At 39.6% G+C, this 21,111-nt stretch overlaps 3 protein-coding genes across 5 annotated transcripts; all 3 read left to right on the top strand.

Moving 5' to 3' along the window:
* The first annotated feature begins 1,145 nt into the window (after positions 1-1,145).
* On the top strand, positions 1,146-5,172 carry LOC100826584 (putative BPI/LBP family protein At1g04970). The gene is made up of 6 exons (XM_010239988.3): positions 1,146-1,707; positions 2,639-2,778; positions 3,077-3,431; positions 3,609-3,857; positions 4,171-4,296; positions 4,673-5,172. The coding sequence occupies exons 1-6, from the start codon at positions 1,300-1,302 to the stop codon at positions 4,940-4,942; spliced, it is 1,548 nt and encodes a 515-aa protein (XP_010238290.1). The 5' UTR covers positions 1,146-1,299; the 3' UTR covers positions 4,943-5,172.
* Positions 5,173-7,229: 2,057 nt separating this feature from the next.
* LOC100845341 (tRNase Z TRZ2, chloroplastic) lies at positions 7,230-10,551 on the top strand. The gene is made up of 8 exons (XM_003578263.4): positions 7,230-7,729; positions 8,466-8,628; positions 8,697-8,767; positions 8,875-8,970; positions 9,041-9,154; positions 9,636-9,704; positions 9,941-10,015; positions 10,092-10,551. The coding sequence occupies exons 1-8, from the start codon at positions 7,328-7,330 to the stop codon at positions 10,179-10,181; spliced, it is 1,080 nt and encodes a 359-aa protein (XP_003578311.1). The 5' UTR covers positions 7,230-7,327; the 3' UTR covers positions 10,182-10,551.
* A 150-nt stretch (positions 10,552-10,701) lies between these two features.
* Positions 10,702-20,518, top strand: LOC100825959 (sodium/hydrogen exchanger 6). Of its 3 annotated transcripts, XM_003576618.4 has the most exons (23): positions 10,702-11,210; positions 12,180-13,216; positions 14,772-14,823; positions 14,946-15,005; positions 15,084-15,108; positions 15,202-15,287; positions 15,379-15,490; positions 15,650-15,712; positions 15,812-15,831; positions 15,906-16,000; positions 16,164-16,192; positions 16,793-16,824; positions 16,904-16,951; positions 17,039-17,099; positions 17,402-17,499; positions 17,574-17,649; positions 17,925-17,944; positions 18,108-18,205; positions 18,285-18,394; positions 18,470-18,556; positions 19,075-19,163; positions 19,484-19,578; positions 20,181-20,518. In XM_003576618.4, exons 2-23 carry the CDS (start codon positions 13,015-13,017, stop codon positions 20,207-20,209), a joined length of 1,587 nt encoding a protein of 528 aa, XP_003576666.2. In that variant the 5' UTR covers positions 10,702-11,210; positions 12,180-13,014; the 3' UTR covers positions 20,210-20,518. The 3 variants fall into 3 exon arrangements, with proteins under 3 accessions (XP_003576666.2, XP_024319099.1, XP_014758291.1); XM_024463331.1 differs by lacking the exon at positions 12,180-13,216; XM_014902805.2 differs by lacking the exons at positions 17,402-17,499; positions 17,574-17,649.
* The last annotated feature ends 593 nt before the right edge of the window (positions 20,519-21,111 follow it).

Below are 21,111 nucleotides of genomic sequence, written 5' to 3'. Positions count from 1 at the left end.
AAGTGACGAAATATTACATGTATCTAGACGCTTTTCGATATAAATATATCCATATTTTGGCAAATTCGAGTACTCCCTCCGTCCAACAATATGAGGCATATTAGAATTCGGTTGATTAAGCCTTTGATCACAAATTACTTCATGAAAATGTGACTAATGTGATCAAAATCATAAGCATAAGCAAATATCCTTGAGTAGGAATACAATGGATATGAATCTATGTCATATAATTATATATTATTAGAGTAATTTATAGTCAAATCATTGGTCAAAAAAAAACCAATGCACCTCCTATTGTTGGCGGAGGTAGTACATGTTTGACTAATCTACAAAAATATTTTTGCCAATTATACACGCATTTTCAACTGTGAAGATGTTAAAGATACTTTAAATTTATAAAAGATGTTCACAATTATTATCGCCAAGTCTATATGACCAATTTATATCACTTATATCTTTTTTTTCCTCCGTATGTACCATAAAATATGCATGGTAAACACTATCTTTATTTCCAAGACATTAACTTGGATACCGCCATCGTCGTCACAAAAAAATTTCCCCGAGTTTTATGCTTTTATTTTATTTTTGTGCTTGATAGAAAGGTCCTCAGCAAAATACACGAACCTAACTAGGAGCAACCTTCATAAGTCCTCACATTTAGGATGCAACCTCTCTTCTTTCTCTAGCCTCCATTCTCGTTGCCTTCATCTTTGCTAGCTATTGTCCATGTTTTTATCCCGCAGCTAAGTTAATATTTCGATTGTGAGTATCAGCAATGGTTTCTTGGCAGTGTCTCAAACTCGTCATTCTTCTTTTTTTCCGTCTCTCTAACTTTGTGATAACTTGCTATTTTTATTAAGCAATTAGTGAAAAAGGTTAGCATATTTGAAGAAAATGTCTCCCATCTTGAATATTCATTCATCCTTACTCCATAACATATCCTCTGTTCCTAAATTCTTGTCCTGATTTTGGTTCAAAACCACGACAAAATTTATAATTTTCACACGCATTTATAATTGTACAGATTCAGAGATGTTAATTTCCCAAACCAGCCAAAACAATCAGACAGAAACGTGTAAATCACGGCTTCCTCTGGCGTTCAATGTCTTCCAACCTCGCCAATCGCCACGTTTCCGCCACGTCAACCTTGGCTAAAGCATCATCACTTCCGGAGAAGACGGCCGGTCAAACCCGTCTCGAGCTCACAAGCTCCCCTCCGCCGCGCATGTCTTCTTCTCCTTGATGGCTTGATGCCGTCCACTTCCACCGCCCCAACGACGACGCCAAACCCTCGCCGCCATGGGCAACCCTCTCCTCCTCCTCCTCCTCCTCTTCCTCCTTGGCGTCCTCATGTTCTCCACTACCTGCCCCGCCGCTGCCTCGCCGCACATCTCCGCCGTCGTCTCCCAGTCCGGCCTTGACTTCGCGAAGGACCTGCTCGTGTCCCAAGCCGCCGAGACCCTGGAGCACCTGAGCGTCCCCGACATCGAGCGGTCCGTGAGCATCCCGGTAATTGGCACCGTCAGCATGGTCGCCTCCGGCATCGTGCTCGAAGGCGTGTCCGTCGCCAACTCCACCGTCGCCGCCGGGGATACGGGGGTGGTGGTGTCTGCGACGTTTTCTGGCGTTAACCTCACCATGGAGTGGAGTTACTCCTACAGCTCCTGGGTCGTTACGATCTCTGACAGTGGGAATGCTTCGATTCAGGTATAACCGGGAATCTTCATCCATTACATTGGTTTTTTACTTCCTGATAGAGGTGTCTAGCTAATAGGTGGCTCTGTTGTAATCAAATCCAAAAATGGTTGCCAACGAAGCATCATTGAATGTTAATGCTCAGAAGTAAAGTTAATTGCATTCTCATGGAAAAATAAGAAGTAAAATTAGTTAACTGAGAACTAACTCAATACTTATCAGTTTTACGAGATGTATATACATTGTGGAGAAGGAAGTTTCCTCTGTTATGTAAGTAGATGGGTACCTCAAGCAAAGGCAAAACCGTAGAGCTGACCAATGGACTGATTGCCTATGTGCATATTCTTCAATCTCCAGTACAATTGTCTTATTGAATTATGATATCTTGATTGTTTTATGTAAGCTTCAGTCGAGGCTATAGATATCTTGGCTACCTATTAGTACCAACATGGTTGTCTTTGTCTTAAACCTCAACTGAAGATGATTTTAATGAACTTTTACACACAGCCTCCAGGATCAGTAAGGTCACGTCTGCATCAGTTTAGCTTGATGAGGTTTATTAACTAGATCTAGTGTCTAGGTCGTATAATCCATTAGAACTAGGTCTTGGGTTATCCTCCTTTTCGAAAGAAAATAATCCATTAGAACTAGGTCTTGGGTTATCCTCTTTTTCGAAAGAAAATAATAATTACAACTAGGTCTTGCTAAAGCCTAATACCTAGATAGATGAAAGCAAGCAAACAGATGTAAGTTTTTCATTTGCTTAGAAGTATTCGTAGCACCTTATCTAACCTTACTATCCGTCTACATTTGTTTTATCCAGTTCAGGGCTTGCATATGTTATAGGTACACATGTTTTACTTGTTTACTTTTTAGTAGTAGACACCCTTGACATGTATATGCACGAAGGTACAAGGTATATTCATGAATCCTTTTAACTAAGGTTGAAGGAATGGATGTTGGGGTTTCCATGGGGATGAAGAATGAAAAGGGATCTCTCAAACTGTTTGTTATTGAGTGTGGCTGTTATATGAAGGACTTGGACATAACGCTGAATGGAGGATCATCTTGGTTTTATCAAGGGTATGTGGTTCACAATTTTGTATATGCAAAAAAAAAACTTTGTCAATTTGTTTGACTAGGCTCGGTTAATTTAATTTACCTATATCAGCTACAAATTGATTCTTCATTTAAAAAATCACACGAAAAATTTAGGTTTAATTCTGGTCATGACAGGAAATCATAGCTTATGGATAAAAACCTGTATCTGAATACTACGATATGTGTTTGAAGTTAGTTTGGTGTTTTCTTGCTAAAAGAAGTTTGGTGAGCACATGATATTTAACCCACATAAATTGATGTGCCCTCTTACTGTCTGTAGGTTCATAGATGCTTTTAGCAATCATATCAGATCATCAGTAGAAAATGCAATTACAAATAAAATAATGGAGGGCGCATCAAAGCTCGACTTGTTCCTGGAAAAACTCCCAAAGGAAATTTATGTTGATGAAGTCGCTGCTATGAACGTGACATTTGTTAATGATCCGCTCTTCAAAAGTTCCTCTGTTGAATTTGACATAGATGGGCTGTTTATTCCATCCGGTAAAACTGCCGTCCGGAGTTATATGCATTCTGGTGATATCAAATTTGCAACGCCTCTTGGCGGCTGTTCAAGAATGCTTTGGCTTTCATTGGATGAAGATGTTTTCAACTCTATTTCCGCTCTCTACTTCAAGGTATGCTATAGTTCACTAGGTATAATGTGGAGGGAAACAAACTTGTTGTTTTTAAAGAAGAATATGTTTATTGACTATGTCCAGGTAGTGCTGCTAACTGGAACGTGGATGGTTTCCATGTTTCAACTGTACTTCTAACTAGTTTGTTCTGATTGACACGATGCATTGATCATTCAGGCTGGTTTACTACAGCATATGGTGGACAAGGTTCCTGATCAGTTTCTTTTGAACACTGCTAGCTGGAGGTTTTTGATACCCAGGTTGTATCGTAAATATCCAGACAAGAATATGGTGCTGAACATTTCTGCTATATCACCTCCCTCTGTGAAGATTAATGTGGGTAGAATTGATGCCACAGTTGACTTAGACGTCACAGTTAACATTTTGGCTATTGGTGATATAGTTCCAGTTGCATGCATATCACTGGTGAGCTTCACTGATTATGTGTGCTTCCTTGCTAGTTATTCAATTCTTAGAAAAGTAATCTTTGAGATGAAATGGCAATGAGTTCGCACCATCTGATAGATACATTGTGATGCTTCAGGCTCTTAATATTTGAGCTCTCACTTATTGTAAACCTCAAGAAATGAAAACTATATTAAGTATGTCATTTTTTTGATATGCTCAACATTTCATGCATTAAGTTACAAGCGATATCTCGTTAACTTTGAATCTCTATGAAAACACATGTTCTTCTTCAATCTCTGATCTTTATAGTTATTGCATTTTGCTTCTGCAGTCAGTTGATGTTTCTGGAGGTGCAAGTGTTTCTGGGAATAATCTTGCTGGAAGGGTTGGATTAGATTATTTTTCGTTCACCTTGAAGTGGAGTGACATTGGCAAACTCCATACTGGTATAGTGCAGGTAATCTGGTCACTATATTAGTCTCTATTATATGGGATTTTCAGAATTTTTTTCTGTCTCCTAGTGGCAGGGCCTTCAATTGCATGCAAATGCACCTCATAGCAAAATTGAGCACAAGAGGTCACAATCTAAATGCCAGCAAAAAGATGAGCTGGGAAATTGCCACCTTACATTTAGGAAGATATCCAATGCTAACCAATGGAAGTAACGTACTACTTTTTTGCGATTAAATAGGGAATGCCTTTGTGAGGGTTTTAGATCTGACCTCAGAAGATACACTTTTAAAGGATACTATGGGAGCTGCACCTGCATATATATTTGATTATTTCTTTCCTTCTGGATGTCTAATCTGATGCTAATTATTTACATTTTTTAGAGTGTGATGCGGATCTTCCTGAAAAGTCTGTTTGTACCCTATGTGAATTCGTATCTCGAACAAGGCTTCCCATTGCCTATCATCAAGGGCTTCATCATCAGTGATGCATATATCCTCATTTCTCACTCAAGAATAATTGTTAGCTCTGATGTTGCCTTCATCGAAACAATGAAGAAGCCTGGAATAAAGCAGGTTTATGAACAAGTCAGCGCAGACATGGCAATCATGCATGATGGCAATCACCATGAAGCAAGTAGTATAAGTAGTTAAGGTACTTAGTACCTTTATTTCACTTTATTGTATATTGTAAATAACCACTGTTGTAACTTGTAAATATATTTCCATGTATCTAGATAGGTGATAACTAGTCTGAATTTGCTGTACCATTAGGTTTATGCTGTATAGCTAGTGGATGGTTGTGAATTTTCGATGCAGCGGTTCTTCCGGATGAACATCCATATACCTTCTTTTAACAAACAAACACAGCAGCTGTTTGAGTATATCAAGATGGAAAAGTAAGTGTACAAAAATAGGAGTACAACAAATTGCTCCTAAATACTCCCTTGTTCTCAAATAAGTGTACTTTTAGTTCTTGTCCTAAGTCAGATATTTTAAAATTTGATCACTTCTGAGAAAAAAAAGAAACATTTACGACACCAATTTAGTATCACTAGATCCATTTTGAATATAGTTTCATATTATATTGCTTTGATGCTATATATATAGCTACTCTCTTCGATCCATATTAATTTTCGAAATATTACATGTATCTAGATGGTTTATAGGCATAAATACATCCATATTTGGACAAATTTGAGACAAATTAATATGGATCAGAGGGAGTACTTTTTTTCCAATAAAGTTAGTCAAAAATCTCTGACGATTGCACACTTATTTGAGGACACTTGATGTTAGAAGAAGGACTACAAATACAGTTATTTGAGGATGGAGGAAAAGACTAGATGATAATGTGCAGTTCAAAAACAGAGGAAGTATTTAAAAATCTCTGGCGTATTTTAACAGAGGAAAAGACTAGATGGTTGTGAATTTTCGATGCAGCGGTTCTTCCGGATGAACAGCCATATACCTTCTTTTAACAAACAAACACAGCAGCTGTTTGAGTATATCAAGATGGAAAAGTAAGTGTAGAAAAATAGGAGTACAACAAATTGCTTCTAAATACTCCCTCGTTCTCAAATAAGTGTACTTTTAGTTCTTGTCTAAGTCAAATATTTTAAAATTTGACCACTTCTGAGAAGAATAAACAACATTTACGACACCAATTTAGTATCACTGGATCCATCTTGAATATAGTTTCATATTATATTGCTTTGATGTTATATATATTGCTACTCCATTCGATCCATATTAATTGTCGAAATATTACATGTATCTAGACGCTTTCTAGGCATAGATTCATCCATATTTGGACAAATATGGACAAATTAATATGGATAGAGAGTACCTTTTTTCCCCAATAAAGTTAGTCAAAGATCTCTGACGATCGTACACTTATTTGAGGACACTTGATGTTAGAACGAGTCCTACTTCGTCAGGCCATGAACTCGGTAAAAAACAGAGGAAGTATTTAAAAATCTCCGACGAAATAGGAAGGAAGTATCGAAATTCCCAAGTTCGATAGTCATCACTCACTCAGTACTCCACCAAAGGACTAACTACCTTTTCAATAGAAAGGTCTCCTCCCCTCTGCAAATTTGTCAAAATACTAAAAGTTTAATTGTAGGGTGGGAATTGGAGACTTCTGCATGTTCAGACAGGGAGCAAAATCAATTGATCTCTCCTTCTACCCCCATTTTCACTTCCCAAATTTCTTTTTTACAAGGGTTTAACATCTACTCTGACGCGGCTTGGAAGAAACCTGTTGATGGGAGTGAAGCTTCAATTGCAGGCCTTGGAGTTTTCATTGAATCCCTTGATCCTCAATGCAGGTGGATTGCCCAGATACAACCTACCTCTATTCCAGTGAATTCAGCTTTGCAAGCAGAAGCTTTGGGATGCCTCCTTGCTGCAGATCTCATCTCGTATCTCAATCAGCAGGAAGCTAAGCAAATGACTGACAACCAAGCTCTAGCAATTGCATGCCAACAAAAAAACATTGTCAACTATCCAGGGCATTGGTCCATTAGAGTTTACCTTACTCAAATTATAACTATCCACTCTAGGCTGAATTCTCAAATGATCTACACTCCTAGAGATAACAACACTCTTGCTCATCAGATTACTAGTGCAGCTAAGAATAGACATAATATCATGTCTTGTACCAATAACCTTCACAGGTCTGCTGGCTGTCCTTTAAGACAACTTTGTAATTTTCAGAGTTCTGTTATCTACAGGCTCCGACATGTAATCTGCTGCTAATGGAATAAATTTCCCTTCTTAAAAAAAACTCAGTACTCCACTTCAGGTTCGATAGTCATCACCCAGTACTCCACTTCAGGTTCGATAGTCATCACCCAGTACTCCTACTTCAGTAGTCACTGCATGCGCCGTGGAAAAAGTAATATCGCAACAAGGCGGGGGCTCCGGCACGAAAGCATCTCGTTATCCTCGAGCCGAAAGCACAGCAAAAACCCCAAACCCCCCGCGCCGTCGCCACCCGTTCGCCTCCGGTTCCAGCCCAGGCCAAACACCGAAATGGCGACCATCTCCCTCTTCTCCCTCCCCCCTCTCCGTCTCACCCGGGGCCTCCTCTCCCCCTCCTCCGGCCCCGCCTCCCGCTTCCAAACGCTCGCCTCAAAGAAGGCGGGTGCGCCCACCGTCTCTGGCCCCGGCGCCGGTGGGGGCGGCGGGAGAGGGTTGCTGTCGGTGCTCGACCGCGCGCTTACGGACGAGGAGGAGTACCGCCGGGCGCGCGCCCAGGTGCAGCGCAAGGGCGTGGAGGTGGAAGGATACGCCATCGAGGGGATTTCGGTGGGTGGGCATGAGACCTGCATCACTGTGCCGTCCCTGAACGTCGCCTTCGACATCGGCCGCGGGCCGCTCTTCGCCGTTCGCCAGGACTACCTCTTCATCACCCACGCCCACCTCGACCACATCGTGAGCACGGGAACCCTTTTCTGATTTGTCTCGTCTCTGTTCTGCTTGGTTAATTGGTTTGCATATACGTCTGTACCTAAGCTTGGATGCACCATTGCGAGGTAGAGCTCTTAAATTTTGTATGGAGAAGACCTTGTAAGGAACTGAGGATAGTGTTTCAGAGCTTGCACCTTACACGGGGAGAGGTGTTGCTTGCAGTGCATTAGTTAGCAATGCCAGACGTTTCATGCTTCATTTTGTGCAGTTCATCTTTTTTTTATTGCAGAATTGTCTTCTGTGAACCGTTTGTTTAATGATGTATTCATCCGGTAGTCATTGGTAATGACAAGTTAATTTGTGGAGTGAGATGCAGTTGTGAGGGATAAGATTTCCATCACCAATGGTTGGGGATTAAGTTACCCTAAGTTAGTCTGCTTAAACTGTTTAGATAATCTCATCTAGGCATCTTACTCTACCACTTTCATTTTGGAAGGTTAGGTGGTTAGTAATAAATAGCATTTTAATTATGCCATCCTCTGCTGGAATGTACAATCAGGTGTCCGTTGTTTGATTTTTCAGTGTTCAACTCACATATGCTTTAGTGCTAGTGCTGTCTTTACTGCTGCAACATTATAACACCTTATATATCTCTTTGTCAACAAAATAGTTGCAATTTATTCATGTGTCCACATCCACTTGTACTTGAAAAATATCACTAACAAAACAGTTATGATGTGGTAAACTGGTAATTGTTCAGGGTGGTCTTCCAATGTATATAGCAACCCGTGGCCTCTACAACTTAAAGCCTCCAACTGTATTTGTACCACCATGCATAAAGGATGATGTTGAGGAACTGCTTCAGATCCACCGTAGAATGAGTCGAATTGAGCTGGAAGTTGAATTAGTCGCACTTGATTTGGGTATGGAGATTTTTCACTGTCTTGTGTTTTCTCCCCGTTTACTTCTTATAACGCAAAATTTCTATCAGGAGAGACATATGAACTACGCAATGACCTTGTTGCCAGACCATTTCAGACTCACCATACTGTACCCAGCCAGGTACTGCTCCTTAAATTGATTGAAAAAATAGAGTTACTTGACATACAGTTCTCGAACATAATTTAATGATTATTACCCCATATTTTTCCTTGTGAATATCGTAAAAGGGTTATGTCATATACTCTGTTCGAAGGAAGTTGAAAAAACAATATGCTCACTTGAAGGGAACTCAAATAGTGAAACTGAAGCAATCAGGCTCTGAGGTGAACTATAGTTGTACTCTCAATCGGAAATGTTTCTTGTGTTGTAATTGACTGTACTCTTTTATATTAGATTACGGATACCATATTGTACCCAGAAGTTGCCTTTACTGGAGATACAAAGTCTGATTTTATTCTTGACCCACGAAATGCGGATGCCCTGAGAGCAAAGGTTCTTATAACTGAGGTATTGGCTTTAGCGTTCCAGTGTTTCTTCCTTTCCTGAAGGCAGCTTTGCATTGAATGTTCCCGCTGTATGTATATTATTAGCTGAAATAGAAAGCAAAAAAAAAAGAATGTTAGAAAGTTGCCATATTTAGGGTTGTAATTCGTCATGCAGCATGACACTGGGTTGCAGAAGTGAATAGATGAACACATATTAATAGTATAATCGGATGGTGGTCTTCACATATCAATGGATGTAAGAAATTGAGTTTTGTAGCTAACATGGTACTGTTGCTTACATAAAATCACATGTATCCCATTCATTTGTTATAGATAAGAAATTAACTTATGTTAGTTTGTTCATCAGAGTATACTTCAAATTTCAAACATGCCAAAAGCAATGTGAACTCCCTCCAATTGTTTTTTTTTTACTGAATCCCTCCAATTGTTTTATAGTTCTATCATTTGGTAGTTGGTATCAACATCTTTTGACATTTTGTCAGGCGACCTTCCTAGATGATCAAGTTGATGTTGATCATGCTCGAGAGCATGGCCACATGCATCTATCTGAGGTAATGGTTCCCATACTGACACTCCCTAGCCATCATAATGAGCTCTAGGACAAACTCTGATGACCTTAATGATCGTAATGAGCTTTCTATATAATGTGTTGACGAACTCTGGTTGGAACCTGGGTTTTGTTCTGTTATCTCTCGATAGTGGAACCTGGCCATAAGGTCATATGGAAAAAAAAGTTGTACATAATGCACTATCTGGCACTAACCTATACCCATTTTGTGGTGCCTAGATAATGGAGCATTCCCAATGGTTTAGAAACGAGACAGTCATACTCACCCATTTCTCAAATCGATATAGTCTTGAGGTATGAACCAATGAACTATCAAACCGTTGTCACTAGTCAACTCCCAATTTATCTGATGAAAATGATTATTTTGTAGGATATACGACAAGCTGTTTCCAGGATACAACCAAAGTTACTTTCAAAGGTTGTTGCTTTGACAGAAGGCTTCAAATCTGAATATAGTTAAGTGTGCAGAAGCAGAAGACCTGGTGTTTCTCCTCCTGATCCACTGAATGCCTGTTCACATTAGGAACTGCCATTTTGGTTAAGAAATGTCATATATATGGCTGTTTTATGCGGCCATATATGTATTTCTCTATCTTTTGTCCTTAGTGTTAGAAAAATAAACTCTGTACAGCTTAATGAATCTTTTAGTGGGAGAAGAACTTTCTGCTTGCACACATGTAGGAGATTCTGTACATTACAGAACCTTTTCTTAGATATTCTCCAGTTTGCAGAATAGCGAGGTGGGAAAATACAATGCTTAGAAAAAACTGGAGGGCAACTACACAAAAGTACTTATACTCCTGCATGAAATATATAAAGCTAATATGGCATATTTAATATTCTTTAATAAACCATCTATGCACGTACATATTTCTATTATTGTACTAACATGACTCCATAAGTTCTCTAAAAACATAGCTCGGGAGGTGAGTTTATTCTCTGTGGGCCCCTTCTCTTCCAGCCTGCTAGTTTTGATGTTGCACGAGACAGCAAGGCTACTAGTATGTGGTAATAGCACAACCAGTTCTCTTTGCACCAATGCCTTCTTCACTTACACTTTCTGCAGATTCATCATCAGTGGAGTAAGCGTCAGGATCTTTGCGTGCGGGAATGATGAATATGTCGGATTCATCAGGAAATCTGAAGCTGACTCTCCTGGTTATGCTGTTTTGGCTTCTCAGAGATATTCTATCAGTGGACAAGCTATCCTGGACGTTGGGGGAGTTATTCTCATAAGAGTAATCCAGGTTAAGTGGGCGGACCTTCGGAGAGGGCCTCCGAGGTGATGGTACCCCTGTTTCCTCTGCCTCGAAGCTCTGTTGAGAGTACAAAATGTCTTGAAGAGTGTCTTGCCTTACTTGTGCCTTGACTGTGTTGGTCTCGTTGCTCCGCTTCTTCCCTTCAAGGCATCTGGGCTTCATTCTGCTGAAAACTGCTTTGACATAGCAACAGCTGCAGCTCTTTGAGCCCATTTCTGCCAGTCTCTCAGGTGATAAAATGAAATAGCATAAGGCTATGTTCTTCTTCTCTACACAGAAACAGCATATGGTTTGAGCAGTTCATGTTAGGGCCCTAGCATATGGATTTATATATAGGCATGTGCTAGTGCTTAGTATTATTGGACTCAGCCGTGTCAAACCTTGGTCATACCAAAGTAGGACAAATCATGGTGATGGGAGCAAAGAATGTTTAGAAGGGGACATATAACACTTCGCATAGATTAGCTTCAGCAAGGCTAGTTATATATAAAAAATGAACTTTAGAGACTGCCTCGGTGCTATTATTGTTGTCATCGCATCCAGTGAGGGATGTAATCACAATAATCATTCTCAGATTGTAATTTAGTGCGAACATTAGCGGAGTACTATCTGAAGCGTTGAAGACCTGTTTGGGATCCTGACATGAGAGATGTGAATGGTAGTGTGTAACTAGGTATTCTTGTCACTGGAATCCTGACAAGAGAGGTGTGGATGGTAGCGTGCAACTAGGCAATCTTGACATTACCTGTGTTCAGCACATTGTGACTGCTGGATTTCCAAGTAAACACATAGGATATCCACTACTGCCACCGTATAAGATATGTACAAACAGGAAGTCCGGAGTCTAGGTTTCTTCACTGTCCTAAAACATTTGTCGTTTACTCCTCTTGAAAGGTTGAAGCCTCCTAAATCACAACTCTAACATAGTTCGTGGGGGTGGGGGTGGGAGTGGGGGGGGGGGGGGGTGTTTGGCGAAAAAACTAACATAGTTGTTGTTTGCTCCATGTCTCCTAAGTCTGCCGTGCCTTTAGAATATTCCTGGGAATGTATTATGATATATTTCTATACATATACTGATATACACATCTTTTCTCGTGTTCCATTTTAATTTTTCTATTTTCTACCACAACGCTTTCTTCTGAGGGTTACTGGGTGATGATCTTGTTAAGATTTAAGATTTGCTATGTACTGTTGCGCAGATGTAACTCCTGCCAATTAGGAGCAACTATGAAAACTCAGATGTTACTGAATTCATATTACGTCCAGGTGATGATGCTAAGAATTCCTGTTCCATGTTGTGTATTGCCTTCTATCGCCACTGCTCATTTGAACTGGTGTACATTATACCTCAGTTGAACACCCTTGTTCAACTTCAGTGTCTAAGTTTGGTCCTAGCAACCTCACCAACGTCATCTCCACTTGCCTCATTGTTGCATCTCTTCCCCCTTTGTACATCTTACCTGAGGATAGAGCTTGCCCTGCATCATTCGCAAGTTGAATAGTGCAATCATTCGCAAGTTGAATACTCCAATCAGAGACAACAAAATGGAGCTAAGTCCCAACCCTCTCAGGTCTCAGCTCCTCACCACTCAGCCAATCGACTTTTTCGGGCAATCGCTGGTCATTTGACGCGCCTGAGCCTCGCGGCTGGGCTTCTCCGGTTGGCTGGACGCTGCTTAACCGGGAAAATTGGTGGAGGTATTCTTTGGCCATTTCAAAAAGAACCTAGTCTGCCCGTTCAAAAATAAAATGCCCCCCAGTCTGCGAGGGCCCGCAGCCGATGCCCCGGGCCCACCGAGCTAATGCCCCGTGGACTATCCGACCCGTCGGATCGACTGGCAGACACATCCAGAGCCGTCCATTTCCACTCCTTCGCACACACAACAGCAGCAGAGGCGAAAGCGTCGCCCGATTATCAGACGAACGAATCACGCACAGGAAGCCGAAGCGAACGTCCGACCAAGCGAAGCGAATCAGAGTATCAGACCAAGCGTCGGAGACGACGGGGAGAGGGCACGCCGCGGGAGGAGGAGAATGGCGACAGGAGCATTCGCTGCGGCGGCGCCTCATCAACGCCTGGGGCCAGGGGCGGGCGGGGTGGTGGACGAGCAGCAGGCGGCGGGGGTGGGGATCCTGCTGCAGATATCCATGCTGGTGCTCTCGTTCGTGCTCGGCCACCTCCTCCGCCGCCGCAAGTTCTACTACCTTCCCGAGGCCAGCGCCTCCCTCCTAATCGGTACGTACCCATCCTTCCGCCCTCGAGCCTCAGAGGTTTGAAGTTCGAAATGCCGGCAACTAGCTAGGGATTTAGTCAGGAGGCTGTAGGGTTCTGCGTGATCGTCGTGGATACAGAATCGCTGTGCGGTCTTGAGCCCGTGCCTATTTGGTTGGTGAGACGGAGTTGTTTGGTTCAGGAATTGGGGCTGTTTATGACGCGACATCGCGACATGAATCTTTCTGCCAGTGTTCAGTAGCAAGCGGCGATCGCATGACTGCGAGGAACAGCTGCAAGAACCTGCGATTACGTCTTCTATTTGGATCTTAGAGTGCATGTATCAGATGGACAAATTAAATTATTAAAATGCATGCGTGGCACAGGCTACTGCCTACTGTGTGCTTCTAACAGTGTTTACTTTTAGTTTTGGCAGTGAGTGTGTGTTGGTTCAATTGGTTGTGACTGATGTGCTTTTGTAGGAGTCATTTAGGTAATCAGGTGTCACTTTCTGTTTTGTGAGGACTAGATAAATGGGTTAAAAAAAATTACGGACATAAATGGGTAATTTGATATATGCCGCTGCAATTTTGGCGAATTCGAAAAACACCATGGCAATTCTCATCCTTTGAAAGATGCCACTGCGGTGGCATCTTTCGACCCATTATTGGAGTGGCATTTTTTCGAAAATCTACAGAATCGAAGTGGCATTTTTCAAAAGATGGGAATTGCAGTAGCATTTTTCAAATTCGCCAAATTGCAGTGGCATATAAACGTGTACGTGTGTTATGAATATATGAAAATTTATTGGTGAGAGAAATTGTTCAAATGATTAGAGTATAATTTTAAATCAGTGGGATTGATTTGTAATTAATCAAGGGTTTCCATAATTGATTGAAAGCTTTCCAAATTAATCACAATGATGAAACTAATGGGATTGAGTTGTAGTTAATTGGGTTTCCATAATTGATGGGGTCAGAGCTGTTGGGTATACCGGTGGCACATGTGGGTAATAAAAATTTGATGTACATCATATATCATTGAAACTATGTGGGCCGTTAGATTTAGCTGGTTGGATGGCTGAGATCTTTTGGATCCGCCACGTCTCGTGCTTTTAATACTAGTAGAGACAGAGATACAAGATGAATGGCGTGTCATTGTTGTATTTTGTTGTGTTTAATTTGGATCACTGGATGATTGTCGTTGGAGCTTTAGTATTTCAACAAATACTAGAGGTAAGGTTCAATTCTTGAGCAACATGAGAAAAAGTGCATTGGGAGGGTAGAACGACTTGCATTATGGATCAGAGGAAGTATTACAGTTACAGAGTTGCTAATACTAACAAACATGTATTCAGGTAGTTGATAATAGACCTTCGAACCCTTACCCATTTCGTGTGCTATTTCCCTACTTTCTGGAGTAGTATATGCTAGAAATTTTTCTTCAATCTTTAACTATTCATATGCCTAGAGTATCTTCAAACAAAATGGTGAAACGTTATAGTAGTTTCTAGAGGCACATTGAATAGTTTATAGTGTTATATGGTTGTTGTGTAATTATTTGATAATTTGTATACCAGGGATGGTTGTTGGAGCGTTTGCTAACATATCAAACACTCAGAAAAGTACTAGGTATATATTGTCACATCTCTTTCTAAATTTGTTCCGCTTGAAAACGGCGCCAGTGTAAATTATCATAGTATTGTTGGTTTTCTGTAACCTTTGATGCTTGTTTACTTCTTATGTTTATTCAGGAGATGGTTCAATTTTCGGGAGGACTTCTTCCTTCTTTTTTTACTTCCTCCAATTATATTATATCCTTTACTTGTGGCAATTTTGTTTCTTAATTATTTCTTCTGAAATTTCACATGTTTTACTTGACTGCACCTTACTCAGTCCGGATTCAACTTAGCACCAGTAAGTGTTGAATTGTTGAGGCCCATAGTTCACTCATGTTCGATCAGTTGCAGGCTCGCACCTAAACATGTCAATTTATTTTATTTCTGGTAGAAACCATTCTTTTCAAATTTTGGTGCTATCATAACTTTCGCAATCCTGGGAACCTTCATTGCTTCCATCGTTACAGGTCTTCTGGTGTAAGAAACCATTTCCTATTGCCTCTTCGTATATTCTTTTCAATTTTCTCCATTAATAAACATCTAACATTGCAGATTGCCTTTATTGCAGCTACCTTGGTGGGTTAATATACATCATCTATAGGTTGCCTCTGGTTGAATGTATGATGTTTGGTGCTCTTGTGTCAGCAACAGATCCTGTAACGGTGTTGTCTATATTTCAGGTTTCTGCCATTCCGTTATCTACTACCCCTCTGATCCTAAATTCTTGTTGTGGTTTTAGTTCATTGAATTTAGGATCGGAGGGAGTATAATACTAACATGTGCAAGTTCAATTATTGTTGTCTTAAGAGAAACAAGTACATAATCTTCATGAATTACAGGAACTTGGCACGGATGTGAACCTCTATGCTCTTGTTTTTGGAGAATCGGTCCTAAATGATGCTGTATGCGTGATTCTTTTTACTACTTAAAACCTGTTTTTTGAATGTTTTCTATTGATACTCACATATTGCTTGGTATCCACCTGTGGTGTGACAATTAAGGTGGCCATATCCTTGTACAGGTCATGATACCTTCCTGAGATTTTCTTTATTTGTTTTCTCTTATGATCCTGTTTTAAATATCTTATTCCTTCAGGACCATGGCATCTATGAGGACAAATTCTTCTGGACAGAATTTTTTGCTTGTTATCTTGAGGTTTCTTGAGAACTTTGTTGGTTCAATGTCATCAGGTAATGCAATCTTGTTCTTTAAAACCGCTCATGTGGACAGATTCGAGTAGACTAGTATTTGCTTCCTCAATCAGATTATTTTCTCTTGGTTTTCCGTATGACTGTACACAAACTTTTATCTTCATTCCACATTTGATATTTCAACTACCTTTTTGTCGTGCAGGAATTGGTGTTGGACTTATTTCTGCTCTCATATCCTCTACTTTGTTTTTTGCTCAATTAATATGAACCAATTTGTTTTAGAATATTGTTGTTGCTTTGTTAATGTGATTCATGTAAGTATCATGCTTTCCATAGGTAACCCGACTGTAGCAGCATATAGATAAGACTATTAGGCAGTATTATAAGTATAGCATAGCAGTCTGCAAGTGCAGGATTCTGGACAGTTTTCTCTTGTTTCTGAGTGTAACTCGGCATGAATGCCATATTTTTTTTCCTGAGTTTACCCTGGAATGGTCTGTTTTTAATGAAAAACAATGTTCCTTATTTAGAACTAATATATCAATTCATAACCAGGATTGCGTTGGTTAAGTAGAACTTCCTTAACTGTCCAGAATAAGGATATTTCTGTAGATCATCGGTTAGAACAATGATTCTAATTTGTATGGGTCTAGAAGAGAAAGTTAAAAACTCGTAGCATGCAAATTATCTAGTCCAGATTATTATGGTATTCTAAGAGTATAAACCATGTTTCATTTAATATAGAACACCACACTGGTAGATCTTTCTTGTGCTCATTTGTATATTGTGTAGAGTAGCCATGCAGATGTGAACTCCTTAATTCTGTCAAACCTCTTCAAGTATGCAGAACTTGGCGTTGAGAAGTAAGATCTAGCACATCTAATTTTTCCAAAAATAGTGTTTAGCATACAAGTAACTAAATTTCATAATTTTCATTTCCAGCCTTCATAATCATGAGAGCTGCTTATTTGTGCTTTTCCCTTACTTCTCGTAAGTAGTAAGCCTATCTACTTTTAAATTTGTTTCAAATTTCTGTTCCATTTCTAGGTTGCTATTAGTAACTGTCGTTTGTATTAGGTACATGTTAGCTGAAGGCCTTGGCCTATCTGGCATTGTTTCTATTCTCTTTACTGGGATTGTAAGTTTCATTTTGAGAACCCTGCCTTGTAATTTTTTTTTCTTCTTTACTCTGAAAGGGAAACTTAGTTACTACTCCCTCCGTTCCTAAATACTTGTCGTGGTTTTAGTGCAAACCTAAATACTTGTCGTGGTTTTGGTGCAAATTTGCACTAAAATCACGGCAAGTACTTAGGAACGGAGCGAGTAAGTTTCTACTGTGATTTTAACATGCAAAATCCGAGATCAGTAACCAAGTTTAATTTACTGGGATTATATGCCCTCAGCCAAAGATGCTTACATGAAGTTCAAGTTTTGTTTTAGGTGATGAAGAGATATACATTCTATAACTTATCAGAAGATTCTCAGCGTTTTACTGCTCATTTTTTCCATTTGCTTTCATCACTAGCAGAAGCCTTCATGTAAGTCATACTTCTAACTGAAACATCTATAACTAAACAAATTTATATAATAAGTTGGTTGTTCTTCTAAACAGATTCATATACATGGGGTTCGATATTGCAATGGAACCCCAAAGCTGGTCTCATATTGGATTCATATTTTTCTCAGTTGTATCCTTCCTATTGATTCTGCACCAATAGAGCTGCAAATTTTTGACCCTCAGGGTACCCTGTGACCCTCCTTAGTACAAACAAATGAACTAATTTTTCAAAAAATTGTGTTATTTTAAAATTTTAGTTCATTTGGTTGAACTAAGGAGGGTCAGAGGGTACACTGAGGGTCAAAAATTTGCAGCTCTATGCACCAACATCTAGTAACACTACTTCAGTAATATGTTGTGATTTTTGTTATTTCCTTATAGTGTTTCTTTCCTCAACTAATGCAGGTCTTCATATTAATTGCAAGGTATCGTTCGATGAACCGGTCTATATATTGTTTCTTTATACAGATGTTTTGTGAAGTGTTGTCAAACTTGGTTGCTGAGTGTTTGGAGAATGTATTTCATTTATCAAACATGTTTAGTCTGTTTGGCACCTTGCTAGTTTTCTCATCTCCGCTCGTTTTGAAGGGCTGCAAATGTCTTCTCTTGTGCATACATATTAAATTTGGCACGACCACCTCATTCCCAAATACCTAGGCAATATCAGCTGGCCCTCTGGTATAGTGGTATGTATTGCTATCATAGATGCTTGTCAAATAAATAAGTTCAAGTTTGAGCTACTAGATTTTGAGGCTTCCTGTTCAGGACTTAGAGGAGCTATGGCTTTTGCCCTTGCTCTTCAGTCAGTTCATGATCTTCCTGAAGGACACGGCGAGACAATTTTCACTGCTACCACATCTATTGTTGTGCTAACTGTAAGTTGCTGGAGGTAATGTTTCTAAGGATTTTTCTAAAGCATACTAACTAACCTTCTCACTGTAACATTCCAGGTACTTCTGATAGGAGGTTCAACTGGAACAATGCTTGAAGCCCTACAAGTTGTCGGTGATAGTAATCGTTATCGACACCCTTACGAGGCAAGTACCTTTGCAGTGTTGAAGAGCAACACAAATAACTTTGTATATAAAATTCAACCATAAGGACTGATGTAGTGAGTCTTGCACGAGAGCAAGCCACCCACTAGGCTGACCCATTTTAGGGGTGTAAAAGGGCAGCAGGTCCCGAGTGCCTCATCTGGCGTCCAAAGTAAGCTGGGGTTAATGTCCCTATTTAAAAGAAATCAATCATCCTGTTTCTTGGTACATGGCCATTTACAGAGCAATTTGGTTATTTTCTTGTGACATTGTACTAAATAGTACTGAAAAGAAATATGTTTGCATACCTGCTATTTGTTCCCATAAAATAGTGGTCTCGGAAGTGCAGCTGGGTCCATTTTGGCACTTATAGCTGGACCATCTAATGTGTTTTACTTGTATTCTCCCTTGTATATTTCACTGGCTTGTATCGACTCCTGAGAATTACTGACGGTTTATGATTATTATTGAGAAAATACTGGCAGTTTATGTTTATGAACAGCTTGTTTGCTGAAATGCAGGAGAATTTTGATGGGAATAATGCTGCTTATGAGGAAGGAACATCTACTCCAAGCAAATTCCAACTGAAACTCAGAGATCTCCGGAGAAGGTGCACTAATTAACATCTGCTCTTGAGACTGTGCCGCTTGTTTATCTCGCCTTCTTCAAGAAATTATGTTTCATTGGGTACCAAGTTGTGCAAACTGCCAACCTTTCGATACTTTCTGGCTGAAGTAGTTTGAAAATAGTTTACTACATGATGGTCATCTATACCTGATAGAACGTCACATGAGTTATTGCTTACAGAATTTCATCACAAGTTTGTGATTTGAATTGTTCGTGTTCCGTATTGTATTGATAACCTTCTCTAATATTTCTTGCTTGCGAGAGAGCAGAAGCTTTCTAATCAAGTTTTTTTTTGTCTTGCAGCACTTCCTCTTTTGCTTTATTGGACAGGAATTATCTCACTCCCATTTTTACCTCTCAACATGATGACGATGACGATGATGATGACGATGATCCTAGTAAGAGATCATATCCTTAGTTTCTTTTCCTTATTGTAAATAGGGGGAATATCAAGTGAAAATTGGTTGTGAATGTTTCAGGAAAAATGAATTAATTTGTAGTATTATGGAAGGATATGTTCTACATCCATGCAATATTTAAGGGTTAAATTCAATTTCATTTCCGAGTTACTAAAATATCAAATGCCCGGTATTTCTATTCATTTTAGTGTAAAGCATTCAGTAAGTATATTTATGTTCTTTCTATATTACAAATGATTGAACTTGATTCTGACATTTTGCAAATTTATAGAAAATGCAAGCCTTAGGCCCCTTCCATAGTGCTAAATATAATCTGAGATTTTCTTTGGAACATTTACAAAAGATCCTAACCTGATTTGGAAATGCCATTTTCACGACATAGTATTCATACCCCCCCTTGTAGTTAAAATACTGGGCACCAACCTGTTATCGTCAATCATAGCAAGGTGCTTTCCCTTCTAAAGAGGCAAAACATCACAATTGGCTCACTTTATCTCAATCCTTTCCGCATATTTAGATTGGCCCTTGCATGATTATTTCGTGTGGATTGACTATTGACTATTGCTCTGTCTGAAAAATAGGTGAAGAGTTAAGCACACCTAGGGCCTAGAGATTCCGGAGGTCAATACTTAATGAATGCTCTGCAAACATGAAGTGACCAGTTCTCGATGGATCTACATGAAACATCTCTCAGGAATCGGTGAAGCTGCCATTACATGTTCATATTTCACGGAAATTAGAGCAGTGTATAGGGGCATAGTTCTGCATGTGTTAGTTAACAGCATCTCACGCGGAATTTACTTGTATCCTGCTTCCTTTTGTGAGGACTGGCCAGGATTGAAATTTGGTTGTACTTCCGTTGGAAAAAATAGTTAAGTACAGGGTGCAATTGCCTTCTTTGAGGGTTCATTGGAGTTGACCTCGTTGTCCTGATTTCGGAGTCATGCTGAATCAAGTCAGATTTGATGAAAGTCTGAACTGTTTCATCTCATCTTGCTAACAGTAACACCCAAAGCACTAGTGTTTCTAGTAATAGTAACGAGAGCATTCTTATGATATCTCCATTTTAGTTTCAAGCACGTGATAGGAAATGGCTCTGCCTAAATATTCTTTTATAGTATCATCCATATCCCCAGCAAAAAAAAGGTATCATCCATATTTATATTTTTGAGAAATTTTGGAATATTTCAAGGGTCTGGCTGTTTCTAAGGCGCCTGATTTTTAAGAAATAGACCTTAAATCTCAATCGATTTTTTAGAACCGTTGGATTAAGATCTGAGGTATCCATATTCTTTCATCTTCTACTTGCTATCATTTGATTAAGATTTGATGGTTTTCATGTCGACTGATTTCTAACTAAAGAACATGCTATTTCTCAATAACAAAACCGAATATTTCAAATAATCATCATAATTAATTGCAAGGTCATTATTATTGTGAGGAGTAGCATCAACATTAACCATTTTAAAATCATAAAATGAATTAGGCATAAGATACGACTTTGCGATGACC

The sequence above is a fragment of the Brachypodium distachyon genome, chromosome 4, assembly GCF_000005505.3.
Source record: "Brachypodium distachyon strain Bd21 chromosome 4, Brachypodium_distachyon_v3.0, whole genome shotgun sequence".
Classification (NCBI taxonomy): domain Eukaryota; kingdom Viridiplantae; phylum Streptophyta; class Magnoliopsida; order Poales; family Poaceae; genus Brachypodium; species Brachypodium distachyon.
Note: the sequence above shows the minus strand (reverse complement) of the source record. Positions and strands in the feature narration are given on the sequence as shown.